General features: G+C 40.3%; 1 protein-coding gene across 1 annotated transcript; it reads left to right on the top strand.

Moving 5' to 3' along the window:
- The first annotated feature begins 5,801 nt into the window (after positions 1–5,801).
- Positions 5,802–8,631, top strand: LOC134633697 (uncharacterized). The gene is made up of 4 exons (XM_063482676.1): positions 5,802–5,853; positions 7,027–7,422; positions 7,549–7,893; positions 8,540–8,631. Exons 1-4 carry the CDS (start codon positions 5,802–5,804, stop codon positions 8,629–8,631), a joined length of 885 nt encoding a protein of 294 aa, XP_063338746.1.
- Positions 8,632–18,772: the final 10,141 nt, after the last annotated feature.

Here is an 18,772-nt window from a genome sequence, read left to right as displayed (position 1 = left end):
ATGAGAGTGTGAGTAATGTGAATGTCTAAGTTGTGAGATAAAATTGAGGCAGAGGCAGCCAGAAGGGGACAGAGGGGGGGGATGCCTCCTCTGCACCCTGGTGACACACCCCTACCCCAAGGCCCTGCATGTGTGGGTGATTGTGGTGGAGCGGGAAGAGGGAGGCAGCTGGAGATGGGGAGGGAAGAAAGGGAGGGGCAAGTGACCCCTCCCTGGGGCCAGCTCCCCCGCTGACCCCAATAGGCACCCCCATGCTCTGCAACCCGCCAGGGAAAGGGGGCCCAGGCCCATCCGGACCAGGGCCCAGTGCAGCAGCGCCGCCCGGCCCCACAGAGCCCGGGACAGCCCACCCGACCCCACTACAGAGAAAACTGCACCCACCCCATCATCCACTCATCTTCCAGACTACACAAGACAATAGACGCCCAGGCTGAGATCTTCCTCCACCTCTCCTATATCTCCCCCTCCTGCAGAGAGTATTCCTGAGGAGAGGAAAGCTCCTGCAAGATGTGACAACCTCCCCCACCAGTTGAAGAGTCCCCCAGGTGGCTCGATGCACTGGCGGCGCCCTGCGCCAGGACTGGGCCCCCATATACCCACCCGCCCACAACCCCAGCAACACACCAACCAGGACCCGGGGGCTCAGTAAGTCTACCTCGGACATATTGACTGACACAATGCCAAGTGGACTACAACAAACTGCAGACCTATTAATATTGTTAAGAACACGTGCTTTACATAGCTTTGGTTCATCGTTTCAAGGACTTGAAGTGCCTCTCCAAGAGTGACAGAGAGAGCGTGGATAAATGTTTACAGAGTTTTTTGTTAACATGAATGTGCAAGATGTTCAATAAACATGTTTAGTGCGCATATTTTCCCTTTTTTCTCAAATCTGTTTGCTCATGCAAAATGAAATACGATTAATATAGAATAAAAATGAAAATTTAATCGTGATTAATCAAAATTAAACCACAGTAACCCTGTGATGTGTCATGATCGGACGGTCCTTCCTGGGGCGACCTGCCTGTGTGTGTTTCTCTCTCTCTCCTCCTCCCTACCCTTGCTGTCTCCACCCAGCGGCTGACACACCTGCACCTAATCTGCCACCCAGCTGTCACTAATCATCCTTCGTCGTGAGCTAAGGTAATTAACTGTGTGTCCAGACGGCAGTCGACGCTGGATTGTACTTGAAGCTCGGTAGTAAAGAGTGTTGTTACTTGCAACTTAGCTTTAGCCGGCTAGCCTTCTCACCTGTTGTTTTTCGCTCATTTGTAGGAGGAGGAAATACAGAGCAGGAGGTTGGAGAGAAGGAGCCCGTGGAATTAAGCTCTCGGAGGAGAAAACACACTCGGATAATCACTTTGGAAACTCACCTGCGCACCACTGGGAGTTGGAGGAGATCACTATTGGACTTTGCACTTCGCTTTGTGTTTTGAGACTGTTTTTTGGGCACTGTAAATAAACGCACTGTTTGCTTTGCATCCTGAGCTCTGCGACTGAGTCCATATTTTCCCATTACCCGTGACATGATGAATCAGATTAAACAATTTAATTGTTTGACAGCACTAATATATGTTATATATAAGTGTATACTTACCTATTAGTATATAGGTTTGTTTGTTTGTTTGTTTTTTAAAAAAACTTGTATTTCACAGGAGAGAACCTGTGCTAAAAGATTGAAGAAAACTATTCAAATTCCATTTGAATTTAAGCATATGTTACAGGTCCCAAGGATGAAGACCACGATGACAAATATGTTACCTGTAAAGCAGGTGAAGAGTGGAGTAAGGAAGACACGATGCGTCTCTGCTTTCCTCCAGAACTTGTCTGAGTCTGATTTATTTCACACAAATAAATGCTATATAAACACTAACATGAGCTTTCAATATACTTTTCAGCTGGTTCCTCGTTCACATAAACTACATTCACTTATTTCTCAACCTCATTAAAATATGCTCTCTTTAAACTGGTTCAGTTTCTCAGATTCACACTTCTTTCCATAAAAGTTACATTTCTTAATAAACACATCACATTGTCTTCTACAGTGTCTTACTGGCTAAACAGTTATATTCAATAACAGCATCAGTAAATACATCACATTTGTTCCCTTCAGTAATTTACTAGCAAAATCACTATTTAGTGCATCATGGAACCCAGCTTGTTTAATTAACCTGTGAATGCCTCTGTTAGCTACACAGAGTTGCTCAGAGTGCTTGTGTTACACTAGCTAATCTACTCAGTCACTTTAACGTAACTATTAACATTCACATCTCACAGATGTGATTTGATTGGAGCATTACAACACGTTTGCACAGAGCATAGAAGCGCACTGACTCTGCTTCACGAGCGCTCCACCTAACGGGCGGGGCTCGCGATGCGGCCGCGCAGGACATTCTTCTGGTTTCTCCCGTGTTTACATATCAATAACTCTGGCGGACCGCCTTAAACTCTCTCATTCACATTAACGTGGGTAACCATGGTAACAATAAACAACATTTTCGGTACGAGCACCATTTACCGACCTGTAAAGCAGGTGAAGAGCGGAGTAAGGAAGACACGATGCATCTCTGCTTTCCTCCAGAACAGCTGTGTCCCAATTGTGAGACCGCACGCTTGAAGTACGCATTTTGAGTGTGATTACGTCACCGCCACGCGACTACGGCTGTCCCAATTCGAAGTGTACTTCAAACTCATACTCCAAATGCGCTGTCGATTTCCCCAAATAGGGCTTTGGAGTTGACGTCACGCCGAAATGCATTGTGGGAGCGTGGCGCCATTTTCGGGGTCTACGAATCAAAACAAACACACTGTGTTGGAACGACGCCGACAAGAAACATGCTTAAAAGCAGCTCAAAAGAAAACGGACGGTATAGAGACTGATTGCGTCCAGAGGCGAAGCAGCGGTACTTGAAAAAAAAATAGAGTGCATCGCAAATCTGGACCCAAATGAAATACGGCAGTGGAGTAAAGACCCAGACGACTTATCGCCACTGTCCTACCCCGATATCTTCACGTATCTTGTTTGTGAAGTAAGCGCTTACACTGCGAACCAGTTTCGTAATTACAAGTCACTGGAGGCGCACATCCAATTTACAAACGGCTGGATGCAAGATTTGGCTATTTTCAAGCCGCTAAACTGTGAGTACGTCGTCATTCATACCAAGGTAAGTCAGCTGGAGTGCATGAACATAGCACATATGTCTGCAAAGTCACTCCATTCGATGTTTGATCGCAATATCTATAACTTCCGACCACCAACGATAATATTATTCAGCTATAAAGTGTGATATGAACATATTTAGAACTTACCGGAATGAAAATGTCTGGAGCACACCAACTGATATCTGGAGATGTAACAGAACTTGATATCAGCTCGTCTCACGGCTGCTATCCAGGCTAGACGCCTTCATTTGGTAACATCCGATACATAAGCTCCTTCATGTTGCTTCCAGGTTGGGAAAGCATAAAAAGACAACCCAAGATTCCCGTGCCGGTTGTAAGATCGAACATTGCAGCCGACCACACAGCAAGTACTCACTTGCGCTTTGCTTAGACCCCCAAAATGGCGGATCGGGCCAAAATCCTTTCCACGCCCACCCCCGTGACATCACGCTCCAAAGCCCTATATCAAGCGTGGTCTGATGCACGCTTCGTGGTCCCATATATCCCACAATTTATAGCACGGCGGTGGGTGTTGATAATTTTGCCGCAAAATACGGCAGACGGCAGAAGGGAGCGGCCGAAGAGTGAACTGGCAAAAGTAAGTACTGAATATTATGTCACTTATTTATGTGCGAATGTTTAATAATGAAGAACATTAAAACAGTTATGTGACATTAGTGATGTTTGTACTTTCAGCGTTAACTTGGTTTTAAAGCCTTTACTTCTAAACATATATATATATAGTCGACCTTAATCTTACAGAGAATGTGATGATTTTATGGATAATTAAAGTCATTCATATATCCACAAACACAAAAAGCTGAAAGTCAGTGATGCTGCTCGGTTTGCAGTCCTGAATATCACGGCACAAGCAGGATTCACTGCACTGTTAATGTTAGCTATGTTATATTGCTGCCTCTGTTCGGTGGTGTCGAGCCAAACGGACTTTAACGTGTGTTTGAACGAGCTGACGGTTCACCCGTTAAGCTGGAAGAAAGATGCTTTAATCACAGGAGTCACACATGTGTCCCCTGTACCATCTGGGAACTCTTCTTGTTTAGCACTCGTAATAACACAAACACTAAATCTTCCTTCTCGTGCTGTTTTGTAGCAGTGTATACACCTGAGACTGTCACCTGTCTGTCTGTCCTGCACTCTCTCTCTGTTTCTTTCTCTCTGATTGTGGAATAAAAGTATGAACATGTATTTATAAGTTACACTTGTGTTTGAATCCTGCAGCTTATCACACATTTGATTTCCATGTGTGACAACTGCAAGTGTCCAGAGTAAGGACAGACTGAGGGACCCACTGCTGCACATCATCTGTGAGGCTTTGCACCCCTGATGATCCACCAGGACAAACTCAGCAGTGTGTGAGGAAGAGGAGGAGGAAGAGCCAGCAGCAGCTGACAGATGGAGAGAATAGACAGACTGTTCCCTGTTTGTGAAGGACTGCTAGGAAAGTTTAATATAACTAATTGTCTGTCCTGAATCAGTCTTATTAGGTAATGTTCAAATAATTTTATCATTCCAGTGTTTTCAGTGTGGGAGAAAGTACTCAGGGCCTTCAAGTTAAACACTATGAAAGGCAGCAACAAGTTTAATGTTCAGAAACCTAAAGTATGTATCAGCAGCAGAATGGAGCTGAAAATAAATGTTTGTTTCAGTTCTATGAAGCTTTGAGTATTTTGGATTAGTAGTACTGCTGTGTTTGTTGCATCATATTGCTGTCATTGTTTATATGCTTTATATATTCTGAGCTAAGTTGATCTATAGTGTTACATCATATTCTATAAGGATGTTATGTGTTTGTTTACTTTCTGCCCAGTTTGACCCATTTAGCAGAAGTCAGCCTGTTTAAGGCTCTGATATCTATTCTGTATGACTTAAAGCAGTTATGACAGGGTCTGATTTTCTCACCCAATAAAGGAATATTTAATATATCAGTCTACTCTTCATTCTATCAGAAACAGTTATCACAGCTTGTACATTTTGTTTTTACACATATATGTAAGCATTGAGCCAAATGTAATAATGCCAACATATTAAACGAACAATATTTGTCTCTTATGTATAATACATCTGTATATACACTGTCAAAGATGCTTGTCTTTGAGTGAAGATTTAAGGTGATAGGACATATAAATAACTGCAACTTGAATCTTTGACCCAGAGTTCAAGCTCACTGCTGTAATATATCCTGTAATATATATGTATATATACCATAATAATCTGACAATACATATAATATTGGCCATATTATATTTACATTACCACAGTGAGATGATTTTAGTCTCATGAACAACATTAGCTGATTGTTATTTACTAACTAATCTTGAAATGACTGTTCAGTACAGAAATGAAGCCCAACAATCATGTTTTACAGTCCCGTGGACTCAGCCTCAGATACTCAACTAATCAAAGTGATGTCATAACAAAAATGAATGACCAACAAAACATTTTTTCTCCTTCATTTATGTCACACAATGCTGTATATAACGTTTGTCACGGTTAGTATCATGGTTGCTAGGCAACCTGAACAGCGCGACGAAGGCTAGACCGTCCCATTTCACAAGCCTCTCACTTCCACACTTCTCGTACTTATAGTACGCACAGTACATAGTGCGCGTACTTCAAGCATGTGGTCTCTTAATTGGGACACAGCCAACGTGTCTGAGGAAGCAGCGGAAGGTGGGCTCAACTTACTGCACCCCGAAATCCTGAAGCAACCACCAAATTTCCGCCCTCACTGCTTTCTAACATAAAATGACTCCCTTTTACATGGATTTAAAGAAACTGAAAATAAATGCATATAGTAATAAAAAATGTCCCATAACACAAATGTTTTACACAAAATAATATTAATGTGGCCATTCCCTCATAGAGGTGCCACACATACATTCTTTGTGTTTATTCTGCATTTACTTCATTATATTGCATAGTGTCAATTACAAGCTTAAATATAAAGTTGGAAAAAAAAGTAATTGCAACCAGGCTATTGATCAACTTATTGTGATTAATCGCGATTACTTACAGAAAATTGTGAGAATAATTAGTGTATCAAAGAGGCCTGAAATGGAGAAATTCATATAATTAATAGCTGGTGTATATTAATTTAAAACATACATAAAAAGTCATAAAGACAAGTGAGACCATTATGTATAAACTAAAACTACATAGGTGGTCTCTGAGAACCATGTATTTAAAGCATTTTATTGGCTATTTAAAAATGTTACAGATTACAGTTGTTGCTTTAACACTGTTTGAAACTGTAACAGGGCTTAATGGAATGCAAATAGATGTAAGTGTTGTCTGTTGCTCCTAAAAATGATGAGCTACATGATGTGATACAAGTATTACTTACAGCAGTGTGTTACTTTCAACTGATTGTTGACCTCAGACTTAGAACTAAATACTAACTTTAAGTCTAAGATCATTAGGCATTACATATAGTCAGAACAAATAATGATTAAACATTTTATTACCTGTTACTGTGCTTCATTAATCATTATAACATTATGATGACTGAACATCAGTAATAGTTTTAAACAAAAAAAATGCATTTTGAAACATCATCCAGTCAAACAACAGTAACAAAAAAAAACCACTTTCGAGGAAGTGTATTACCAGCATTTCAGCCAATCAGCGTGATTTCTACTTGCAACACTTTGATGATCTTGTGACTAAACTTTCATTTAAGTAGGAAGGCATCTGTCATGCAAGACAAAGGTGTTTCACCACAATGATTGGAGTACAGACTGCTTTGATTCTTTTTACTACAATAGGTAAGTAAAAGATGATGTGGTGTTGTTACACAGATTTTAACAGACACCATATAATGTGAAAACAATACTGTTTAAAAAGGAGGATTTTTAACCTTTACTGGTTTTATCTCTTTTTGTCCTGCGTCTTTAGCTATGATTCAAAGCGCAGATCCTGCCAGCCAGATCCTTTTGAAAGAAGTTGAAGTTGGTGGAAATGTTACTTTGCAGTGTTCGGTTACAGAGAAGGAAGGAAAATTTGTTCATTGGTTTAAGCAGTCTCCTGGATATATGATCCAGACAGTTGCTACGGGATCTTACACAAAACAAACAGTGAGCGAAGAATTTAACAACGGTCGTTTCACAGTATCAGAGGGGCAGGCTCTGTATTTTCTTACAATAAGAAACGTCCATCAAGAAGATGAAGCAACATATTTCTGTCAGTATGGATCAGCTTATTCACAGACCTTTAATACAAGCGTCTACTTGGCTGTAAATGGTAAACTATGTGATATGTTCATTTTTTTCTACCTCACTTAGTAATCACAAATGTTTTGAGGAAACCTGGTATTATATTTTTAAATATTTTAATTCCATTATCACTGCTTTTTACTGAACAACCCAGGTCACAGTGAGCAGAAATCAGTCAATGTGAAACAAACTCCGGAGGCAGTGTCAGTCCACCCAGGCAGCTCCGTGACTCTCCAGTGTTCACTTTTCTCCAATAACAAAGAGAACATAAGCAAGTGCCCAGATGAACACAGAGTGTACTGGTTCAGAGCAGGATCAGGACAATCCCATGCTACCATTATTTACACTCACAGAAGCTGCAGTCAAAAGCAAGAGGGAAGGCGTTGTGTCCACAGTCTGTCCAAAACTGTTCAGAGCTCCTCTGATGCTGCGATCTACTACTGTGCAGTGGTCTCATGTGGAGAGATCGTGTTTGGTGAAGGAACTCAAGTGGAGACAAGTATGTAGTCACCGATTTATCACTATAATTTATTCATAATTTATTTTTTAAAAATGTTGTTTACATTTATTTAAACATGTAAGGTCATTTAACCTCCTAGGACCTGGCATCCACAAAGGTGGACATCACATTTTGGGTTGTCTAGATCAAAATAGTAAATTTTGCTCTACAAGGGCCTGATATCCACTTACGAGGACATTATGCTGCCACTGTCCTATCGAAATTTAAAGCGAATGTCCTCATGTGTGGATCTCGTTTTTTTCAGAAACACAAATCAGGTAAAAAAAAAATCACGTAACTCTTTGTTTTTACATTCATCAGGTTCATAACTCCCAGCCCAAATAGCAAAGAGAAATTTAAAAAGCATGCCATGAAAGAGCACGGGTCTTAGGAGGTTAAGCTTGATTTTATTTTTTTTTTTACAACTAAACCAGAAAAACAAAAAGTTTAATTTGATCTTTGCAGCAATAATTACTTGATGTTGTTTATTATGAACTATTTAATGAGTCTTTAAAACTCACTCCTTCGGTGAAATTACTTTTTCTTGGTAAATTTACATAAAATAATGTTAAGTAAATAGTTTGCTTTCTAATTTTGCGTTTGCAGAAATACAATATAATATCATATCTGTGCTTTTTGATTCCAGGACAAAAATGGGACCCTGTTATCATTGTACTTGGGACGCTGTTGGCTCTCTGTGTAATTGTTATTGCAGTCCTTATTCTATCAAGAGATTGAAGGTTTATTTCCCTTTTCTCTTCAGTTAAGCACCCAGAATATCTTTATCTAGAACACAGAAATCATTGTAATTGACCAAAGGTAGAATTTACTAACAGCACTGCCATTAATATGTATTATTACATTTTAATATCTGCAAAAAATAAAAAACAAAAAGAACTAAATGCATGTATTTAAGCATCCTGAACAATTTCACAGCATGGGTTTTGTGTTCTTCTTCACATTGAACAGGTCAGTTATTATGTATCACTTGGCTGTGAATATCTGAATCAATGACAGTTCCATAAGAGTAGAAACATGTTTTATAACCGCAGCAAACCCTATCGCTTACCATTATTTTTATTAGATTACAATGTTTCAGTCAAGGTGACCTTAATCGCTAAGGTGAAACAATGTTTACACAGCTACTTAATTAAATAACTCCCATTTACCAATGCAAATTTACAATCAACCAACTGGGAAATAGCAACTATTAGGCACATCACAGGTGTGTAGTATTGGTCAAATAATTTAACTCAATAACAACATTAGTTTTGTAATCGACCCTCCAGAAACAAAGGAAAGAAAATGAGAACACACCTATTTTTAACATTTCATTTGTCAATAACATACAGATCCAAAGAAGGACCAAAAATATATATCACAAATTCTAAAAAAAACTTAATTAGTTAAAATTAGTTTGTATCTATGCTAAAAACTTTCTTTCATCTACTCGGTGATGTGTATGACTAAAAAGAATGCAGTTCTTTGGGTGACAACGTCTACAAAGTAAATAATGTTCAATAATAAATCATAGTCTCCTGTCCTAGATGGTGCTGGACTGTGTTCAATGCCACAAAATCGTAAGGATGTTGTATCATGTTTTATGTCATTAAAGTGGGCTGCTAATGGAAAATTTCAAGCCAGTAAAGCGCACTTGTATGTTCAGTTTTTGTTTTAATTTTTTGACAGTTTTACCTATATATTCTAGACCACAAGGACAAATATGTTGTTTTGCTAGTGTTGTGATTCTGGGCCCAATTTCCACATCTGTAATTTCCATTAAAAAGAGGACATAGAAGGGTCTGACTCAGGGATGTGTCGAGTTATCATAGGGCTTCCATGTAGCCATGTCACATTTTGTTATAGATAAAATCAGCTTGGACCAAACGGCCTCTTAAATTTTGAGGTGGGTCATCAAAAAATCTGAGACAATTCAGCATGTAGTTTCAATATATAATTTCAATGTTTCATTTATGAGGTACATATTTATTGTTATGAACAGTAGTAAAAAATTCAAATAGTCCATTCAAGTTCTAAGTGTCTCAGGAAGTTATAGTGAAACTCACATACTCAAACATTACTTTTCAATCACACCAATTAGAACACTGGAGAAAAAATGCATATATAATTCAACTTCCTGTTGTCGCAGTTAGTGTGTACATTAAAACTACATGACATTTTATGCTGACAGCATGATGATGTACATTCCAGTGTATGAAGTGCTGTGAACAGTTGATCAGATCGATAAAGCTGGATTATCATGTTTTTGCTGTTGCATGCATTTTTACATGATTTCTAAAAACCATTTAGTGGAAGGAAGCTCCTTCACTCTCTCATTTGGTGTAGTCAGTCTTGACCCATTAATTTGCACTGCTCTGGGTAGATCAGGTCAGTCATTAATGGAGTGGACGAGTTACTTATTTAGAAAAGTAAATCTGGATCCAGATTTAACATTCCAGGGGTCTGTTTTACAGACTTCACATCAGTCAGTGTGAGCTCATTCCCCCAAGTTAAGCATATAAATTTAAAACACAATAGTGCAGGTCCATGCTTATAGACAGATCTGGTGCACAAATTTTTTCAGTCTTTGTAAACTGTGTTATGGAACTGACACCAGGATCTTTCAATCTACTTCTGTAATATACATAATGTAGTCATATATCACCATTGGGCATGTTGCAGCTGATGATGCTGTTCTATGCAATATTGTGTATTGTATGAATACCTGCTTCGCTTTTAGTTTTGATAAAATTCTCATGAGTGCTAATGTTGCTTTAAAGTAATAATTATTAAAATATCTATCCATATAAAATAAGGCTATATGTTTACAGTCCACAAACTTAATGTAATTGCTATTCTTTTATTATTGTGCCTCTGCAGCAGTGTCCATCTTTACTGTTTCTATTATCAAAGATATTGCAAGAAAACAACCTCACTGGGTCATTTTTGACCCACTTATGCATATAAGGGTGTTAAGACCCAGGTCATGATGCTGTGTGTTGTTGGTGCTCCTCACACCTGAAGGTGGCGTTGTTCGTTCTCTCTGTTGTTTGTGCTCATGTAAATTCCAGGTGGCGGTGGACCATTGGCTGAGAATGGAATGAGGCTAGATATAAAGTGGGACCTGTCAAGACCAGCTGCCCTGCCTACTTCCTACTTCCAAACAAGCTGTGCATTTAGCCCTTTGTCTTGTGTTTAGTGATGTGCTTTGTATAGTGATGGGCAGTAACATGTTACAAGTAATGCATTACTGTAATCTGATTGCTTTTTTCAAGTAACAAGTAAAGTAAAGGATTACTGTTGCAAAATAGATAATTAGATTACTGTTACTTTCCCGTAAGCACGCTGCGTTACTGCATTACTAAACCGTGATTTTGTTTGCAAGAATGTCTCATGACAATGCCATAAGCACGTGTGACTTTCGTGGTAACAGACGTGTGCAGATCAACAATAGATAATATATCGAGTGTGGGAGAGAGTATGACCATGCAGCGTTTAAAGCGTGGAAGTACTGACCTTACTTTCAGTTTGATTCCGTAAAAAGTGACAAAAACATTAGCGTCTGCTTCCTGGGAAGATCCCAGACACTGACATGATCACTGCGGCACACCTGCACCAGGGCAAACCTCCGCCTGCTCCACTCCTATGGGCTCAAATTGCGGTCATAAATATTTTGTACCTGTAAAACAAATGCGTATTGGTGTACTTAGTTTTGTAACCTTGTAAACCAAAATGTCTGAAAGTTTTACATGTGTGCATCTACAGATGAGAGTTTGTGTTTGTGTAAAAAAGATTTTTGTTTGTAAAAAGCATTTACAAGAGTTAAAATTTTTTTCGTTAAGGTCTGGTTACAGATACAAAGCAAAAAAACTACATGTAAAACTCTACGCTCAGGTTCCCTAGCTCCTTGTGGATTTCAACTTACAAGTACAAATTTTGACCCGATTTTTCTTCCTTTCAGCTGATTGGTCAATGTTATGTCAATCACAAATTTAGCAATCCAGTCAGAGATGGGCTTGGCTGTTGGAGGGGTTCTTTACTGAGCTTCAGGTCCTGGAAGGGTAATACAGTTTGAACCTGGAGGATCTCTTTATAAATGTTGCATCTCCACGAAGTGGTCTAGGTGTGTGAGTGTGGAGACCAGTAACAAATGGGTCCGGAATGGAATGAAAAGGAAACCAGACAGAGGTGTTCTATAATGATGTTGATGTAGTTTTATTACAAATAACCTTAACTTGAAGTTTAAGCTACTCAGAAACACAGTGGTGTTTCTGAGTAGCTTTTCTGCTTAGCAATTTAATTAAAAACTTTTAGATACATTCCTTCTTCATAGTATAATCTTCACGTGCTTCATCTGAAGCACCCTTTCTGTGTACTCACTACCTAATTTATAGCCAAAGTATTCACTCACTGTCTCTGTACTGTTTCGCTAGCTTAGCTCGTAGCCGACTCTTTAGCACCATGGCTACTTCACCTGTCCCTCCTGCACTTTCCTGCTCATTGTGTCAGATGTTTAGCTACTCCTCGGCCTCCTTTAGCAGTAATGATACCTGTAACAAATGTAGCATATTTGCAGCTCTGGAGGCCAGGATTACTGAATTGGAGACTCGGCTTCGCACCCTTCATTCACCCGTAGCTAGCCAGGCCCCTGTAGCTGGTGCAGCCGAAAATAACGTAGGCCCCGCTAGCTGTACCCTGGCAGACCCCAAGGAGCTGGGGAAAGAGGGCAGTTGGGTGACGGTGAGGAGGAAGCATAGTCTTAAACAGAAGCCCCAGGTACACCACCAACCTGTTCATGTGTCTAACCGTTTTTCCCCACTCGGCGACACACCCACCAGGGGTCAAACTCTGGTAATTGGTGATTCTGTTCTCAGACACGTGAAGCTAGAGACACCGGCAACCATAGTCAATTGTCTTCCAGGGGCCAGAGCAGGCGACATTGAAGGAAATTTAAAACTGCTGGCTAAGGGTAAACGTAAATACAGTAAGATCATAATTCACGTCGGCAGTAATGACACCCGGTTACGCCAATCGGAGGTCACTAAAATCAATATTGAATCGGTGTGTAACTTTGCCAAAACAATGTCGGACTCTGTAGTTTTCTCTGGTCCCCTCCCCAATCAGACCAGGAGTGACATGTTTAGCCGCATGTTCTCCTTAAATTGCTGGCTGTCTGAGTGGTGTCCCAGAAATGATGTGGGCTTCATAGATAATTGGCAAACCTTCTGGAGGAAACCTGGTCTTGTTAGGAGAGACGGCACTTTGGATGGAGCAGCTCTCATTTCTAGAAATATGGACCAATTTATTAAACCCCCCAAAATCTGACTATCCAGAGTTGGGACCAGGAAGCAGAGTTGCAGTCTTACACGCCTCTCTGCAGCTTCTCTCCTCCTGCTACCCCCCCAAAAACCCATCTCCATTGAGACTGTGTCAGCTCCCAAACAGACAAAAAACAAACTAAAAACCAGCAATAAACAATTTAAACATAAAAAATCAAAAAGAAAGAACAATACAGTATCCACATCTGAACCAAAGAGTAAAACAATGAAATGTGGATTATTAAATATTAGGTCTCTCTCCTCCAAGTCTCTGTTGGTACATGACTTAATAATTGATCAACAAATCGATTTACTCTGCCTTACAGAAACCTGGTTGCAGCCGGATGATTATGTTAGTTTAAATGAATCAACACCCCCGAGTCATTCTAACTACCAGAAACCTCGAAGCACAGGCCGAGGGGGCGGTGTGGCAGCAATTTTTCACACCAGCCTATTAATTAACGAAAGACCTAGACAGACTTTTAATTCATTTGAAAGCCTGATGCTTAGCCTTGTCCACCCCAGCTGTAAAACTCAGAAACCAGTCTTACTTGTTATCATCTATCGTCCACCTGGGCCTTACACAGAGTTTCTCTCTGATTTCTCAGACTTTTTATCTGATTTAGTGCTCAGCTCAGATAAAATAATTATTGTGGGTGATTTTAACATTCATGTAGATGCTAAAAATGACAGCCTCAACATCGCATTTAATCTGTTATTAGACTCAATTGGCTTCTCTCAAAATGTAAAAGAACCCACCCACCACTTTAATCACACTCTAGATCTTGTTTTAACATATGACATAGAAACTGAACATTTAACAGTGTTTCCTGAAAACCCTCTGCTGTCTGATCATTTCCTGATAACATTTACATTTACAATAATTGATTACACAGCAGTGGAGAGTAGACTTTATCAAAGTAGATGTCTTTCTGAAAGTGCTGTAACTAAGTTTAAGAATATAATCCACCCACTGTTATCATCTTCAATGCCCTGTACCAACATAGAGCAGAGCAGCTACCTGAACGCTACTCCAACAGAGGTCGATTATCTTGTTAAAAATTTTACCTCCTCACTACGTACGACTCTGGATACTGTAGCTCCTGTGAAAACTAAGGTCTCAAATCCGAAGTCCCTGACTCCGTGGTATAATCCTCAAACACGTAGCCTAAAGCAGATAACTCGTAAACTGGAGAGGAAATGGCGTGTCACAAATTTAGAGGATCATCATTTAGCCTGGAGAAATAGTTTGCTGCTTTATAAGAAAGCCCTCCGCAAAGCCAGAACATCTTACTATTCGTCACTGATTGAAGAAAATAAGAACAACCCCAGGTTTCTCTTCAGCACTGTAGCCAGGCTGACAAAAAGTCAGAGCACTGTTGAGCCAGCCATCCCTTTAACGTTAACTAGTAATGACTTCGTGAACTTCTTCACAAATAAAATTTTTATCATTAGAGAAAAAATTACCAATAATCATCCCACAGATGTAATATCGTCTACAGCTACTCTTAATACCATCAATGTTAAGTTAGACTCTTTTTCTCCAATTGATCTTTCTGAGTTAACTTCAATAATTAATTCCTCCAAACCATCAACATGTCTTTTAGACCCCATTCCTACAAAACTGCTCAAAGAAGTCCTGCCATTAATTAATGCTTCAATCTTAAATATGATCAACCTATCTCTAATAATCGGCTATGTACCACAGGCCTTCAAGGTTGCTGTAGTTAAACCTTTACTCAAAAAGCCATCTCTAGACCCAGCTGTCTTAGCTAATTATAGGCCAATCTCCAACCTTCCTTTTATATCAAAAATCCTTGGAAGAGTAGTTGTCAAACAGCTAACAGATCATCTGCAGAGGAATGGCTTATTTGAAGAGTTTCAGTCAGGTTTCAGAGCTCATCACAGCACAGAAACAGCTTTAGTTAAGGTTACAAATGATCTTCTTATGGCCTCTGACAGTGGACTCATCTCTGTGCTTGTCCTGCTAGACCTTAGTGCAGCGTTCGATACTGTTGACCATAATATCCTATTAGAGCGATTAGAACATGCTGTAGGTATTACAGGTACTGCACTGCAGTGGTTTGTATCATATCTATCTAATAGACTCCAATTTGTACATGTAAATGGAGAGTCCTCTTCACCCACTAAGGTCAATTATGGTGTTCCACAGGGTTCAGTGCTAGGACCAATTCTATTTACATTATACATGCTTCCCCTAGGCAGCATCATTAGAAGACATAGCATAAATTTTCACTGCTATGCAGATGACACTCAGCTCTATCTATCCATGAAGCCAGGTAAAGACATAAAGACCTGGATGGCTGCTAACTTTCTGCTTCTTAATTCAAATAAAACTGAGGTTATTGTACTTGGCCCTGAAAATCTTAGAAATATGGTATCTAACCAGATTCTTACTCTGGATGGCATTACCTTGGCCTCCAGTAATGCTGTGAGGAACCTTGGAGTCATTTTTGACCAGGACATGTCCTTCAACGCACATATTAAACAAATATGTAAGACTGCTTTCTTCCATTTGAGCAACATCGCTAAAATTAGAAATATCCTGTCTCAGAGTGATGCTGAAAAACTAGTTCATGCATTTATTACTTCCAGGCTGGACTACTGTAATTCATTATTATCAGGATGTCCTAAAAACTCACTGAAAAGTCTTCAGCTAATCCAAAATGCTGCAGCAAGAGTACTGACAGGGACTAGAAAGAGAGAGCATATTTCTCCTGTTTTGGCTTCCCTTCATTGGCTTCCTGTTAAATCCAGAATTGAATTCAAAATCCTGCTCCTCACATACAAGGTCTTAAATAATCAGGCCCCATCTTATCTTAATGACCTTGTAGTGCCATATCACCCTATTAGAGCACTTCGCTCTCGCTCTGCAGGCCTACTTGCTGTTCCTAGAGTATTTAAAAGTAGAATGGGAGGGAGAGCCTTCAGTTTTCAGGCCCCTCTTCTGTGGAACCAGCTTCCAGTTTGGATTCGGGAGACAGACACTATCTCTACTTTCAAGATTAGGCTTAAAACTTTACTTTTTGCTAAAGCATATAGTTAGGGCTGGACCAGGTGACCCTGAATCCTCCCTTAGTTATGCTGCAATAGACGTAGGCTGCCGGGGACTCCCATGATGCATTGAGTTTTCCTTTCCAGTCACCTTTCTCACTCACTATGTGTTAATAGACCTCTCTGCATCGAATCATGTCTGTTATTAATCTCTGTCTCTCTTCCACAGCATGTCTTTATCCTGTTTTCCTTCTCTCACCCCAACCGGTCGCAGCAGATGGCCGCCCCTCCCTGAGCCTGGTTCTGCCGGAGGTTTCTTCCTGTTAAAAGGGAGTTTTTCCTTCCCACTGTCGCCAAAGTGCTTGCTCATAGGGGGTCATATGATATGATTGTTGGGTTTTTCTCTGTATTTATTATTGTGCGATCTACTGTACAATATAAAGCGCCTTGAGGCGACTTTTGTTGTGATTTGGCGCTATATAAATAAAATTGAATTGAATTGAATTGAACTTACAGAGCCGGCAAAGCCGTTTTACCAATAATGCCAAAGAAACAAAGGAAGCAGTCGCAGCAACAAAAGAAAAAACTGCCAAACAAATACGGGAGGCACTTCCCACTTCTCACACTTCTTACTTAACTCCTCACTATGGGGAGACACTTCTGGGGCCCACAAGCCCATCTACTCACTACTCAAAGGAGCCTTTCCAAAACCTAGTAAAAAGCGTGTAGAGCCCAAAGGGGAAAAAGAACACCTCCCACACAGTTCAACCCCATCTTAACCTTAGCGAGGTGATTGCTGACTCGGCCTAGGTGGTAAACGAGGCCAATGAACAGCAGCTGTATCCTGGAGAGAGAGAAGGGTGAGAGATCTAGCTGTGTCCCAAAACATAGGCCGCATCCTTCGGAGCACCCGGCCTTTGCGGACTATGTGGGCCGGGTCCTTCGAAGACCGAGAAGGCCGGAAGTACGAGGCTGTGAAATGGGATAGTCTAGCCTTCAGATTTGCGTCACCGCTGTCTCGGTGGAGTTTAATAAACTCAGCCATCTGCTCCTTGCTATCTAAAATATAACAGGACACTGACGTAAATTCTCACACTTCTGTTTAATCAGTTTTCTGTTTGACATTTATTCAGCTGTGTGAAAATCCTGGAGGAACCCACCCAATGGATTAATAAAGTTTTATTTAATCTAATCTAATAACTTTGATCTCAGCCAAACCGATTTACTCACGAACCAATAAAACAACAAAAAAAGCCAAACAATAAAATTTTTAAGTTACCCGAGTGACTTATATATCATGTTTAACCTGAGTAGCGAAAGACAGTGGAGGTCTGAAAACAATGAAGCCGGGAGTCCGCTGTTCTCGTCGGCTCGAGTGACCATTGAACCTCCCGGCTAACTATCGAGCGGGTGGGTAACAGACGTCTCCGAAAATGTCTGACCACTTTTGCAAATATGCAATGTCTTGATAAACCAAGCAGATATTTGAAATTTACAAGGTTACTTTCTTGCCTGAAAATATGTTAAAAGTTTATTTTGTGACCCAGAAAGATTAATAAGAGTGATATTAAAACTTAGTAGCGGCCGCAATGGTTGGAAACTGGAATTGGCTAGGCCACGCTATGAATTCTGGGATATAGTGGGCCACGAAGGACACACCTTACCCATCCTTCAAATTTGGGGAAATGAAGCACGCATTTGATGTCCACATTTGAAGGAGCCGATGAATTGGGACAGCCTTCGTCGCCTGGCTGTGACGTAATCAGCCTTCAAATGCGGCCTCCGAAGGATGCAGCCTACATTTTGGGACACAGCTAGAGACAGAGGGGTAGGAGTGGCAAGAGAGGAGGAGGCGGAGAGAGCAGGCAAACACCCGAACCAAACACTCCCACAGCCTCACAAGATGTAACAATAAATATCTCATAGAATCTAGGTCCCCTAACTTTTTGTAGCTGTTGAAAGGATAAAGTTGTGGTATATCAGTGGGTAGAAATACCATTATTACTTTAGGATTAGTTTAACACAAACTCAGGGCTGACCCGGGACCATTGCTGTGAGTCACAGTCCGCAGCATAAAGGCCCTTTCACAGCGGACGCAACATGTGCTGTTAATGCTAACTGCTAACTAAAAGCCAAGGATCCAGAATGTGTTGCGCTGGCTGCTGAGCTCTGTGGGTTTTTGTGGCAGCTCTATGCATACTAGATGCGCCTGCTCCTTGTCGTTTCTGTCTCTCGCTTTATGTCCTCTACAAGAGTTCATGTTGTTTTATTTTCAAATGATCAATAATAACATTTGAACATGTCTAACTATCCCCACTAGTTAAGACTGTGTCATTTCCACAACACTGCTTTTTTACATACACACAAATTCACAAACATAAAACATTCAGATATTTTGGTTTACAAGGTTACAAAACTCAGTACAGAAATACGCATTTCTTTTACAAGTACAAAATATTTATGACCACAATTTGAGCCCATACACTCCTGCTAAACAGGTGAAAATAGATTTAAGATTGACAGGACTTAGTGCCGCTGACTTTTTG

Source organism: Pelmatolapia mariae, linkage group LG2 (assembly GCF_036321145.2).
Source record: "Pelmatolapia mariae isolate MD_Pm_ZW linkage group LG2, Pm_UMD_F_2, whole genome shotgun sequence".
Lineage (NCBI taxonomy): Eukaryota > Metazoa > Chordata > Actinopteri > Cichliformes > Cichlidae > Pelmatolapia > Pelmatolapia mariae.
This window is presented reverse-complemented; position numbering and strand designations above follow the sequence as displayed.

Bases quoted from the DNA above. Each gene is read 5' to 3' on its own strand.
- LOC134633697 (XM_063482676.1), top strand. From the start codon at position 5,802: ATGTGGTCTCTTAATTGGGACACAGCCAACGTGTCTGAGGAAGCAGCG. The intron at 5,854-7,026 runs GTGGGCTCAACT...CTGTTTAAAAAG, and splicing joins GTCTGAGGAAGCAGCGGAAG to GAGGATTTTTAACCTTTACT. The intron at 7,894-8,539 runs GTATGTAGTCAC...TTTTGATTCCAG, and splicing joins AGGAACTCAAGTGGAGACAA to GACAAAAATGGGACCCTGTT.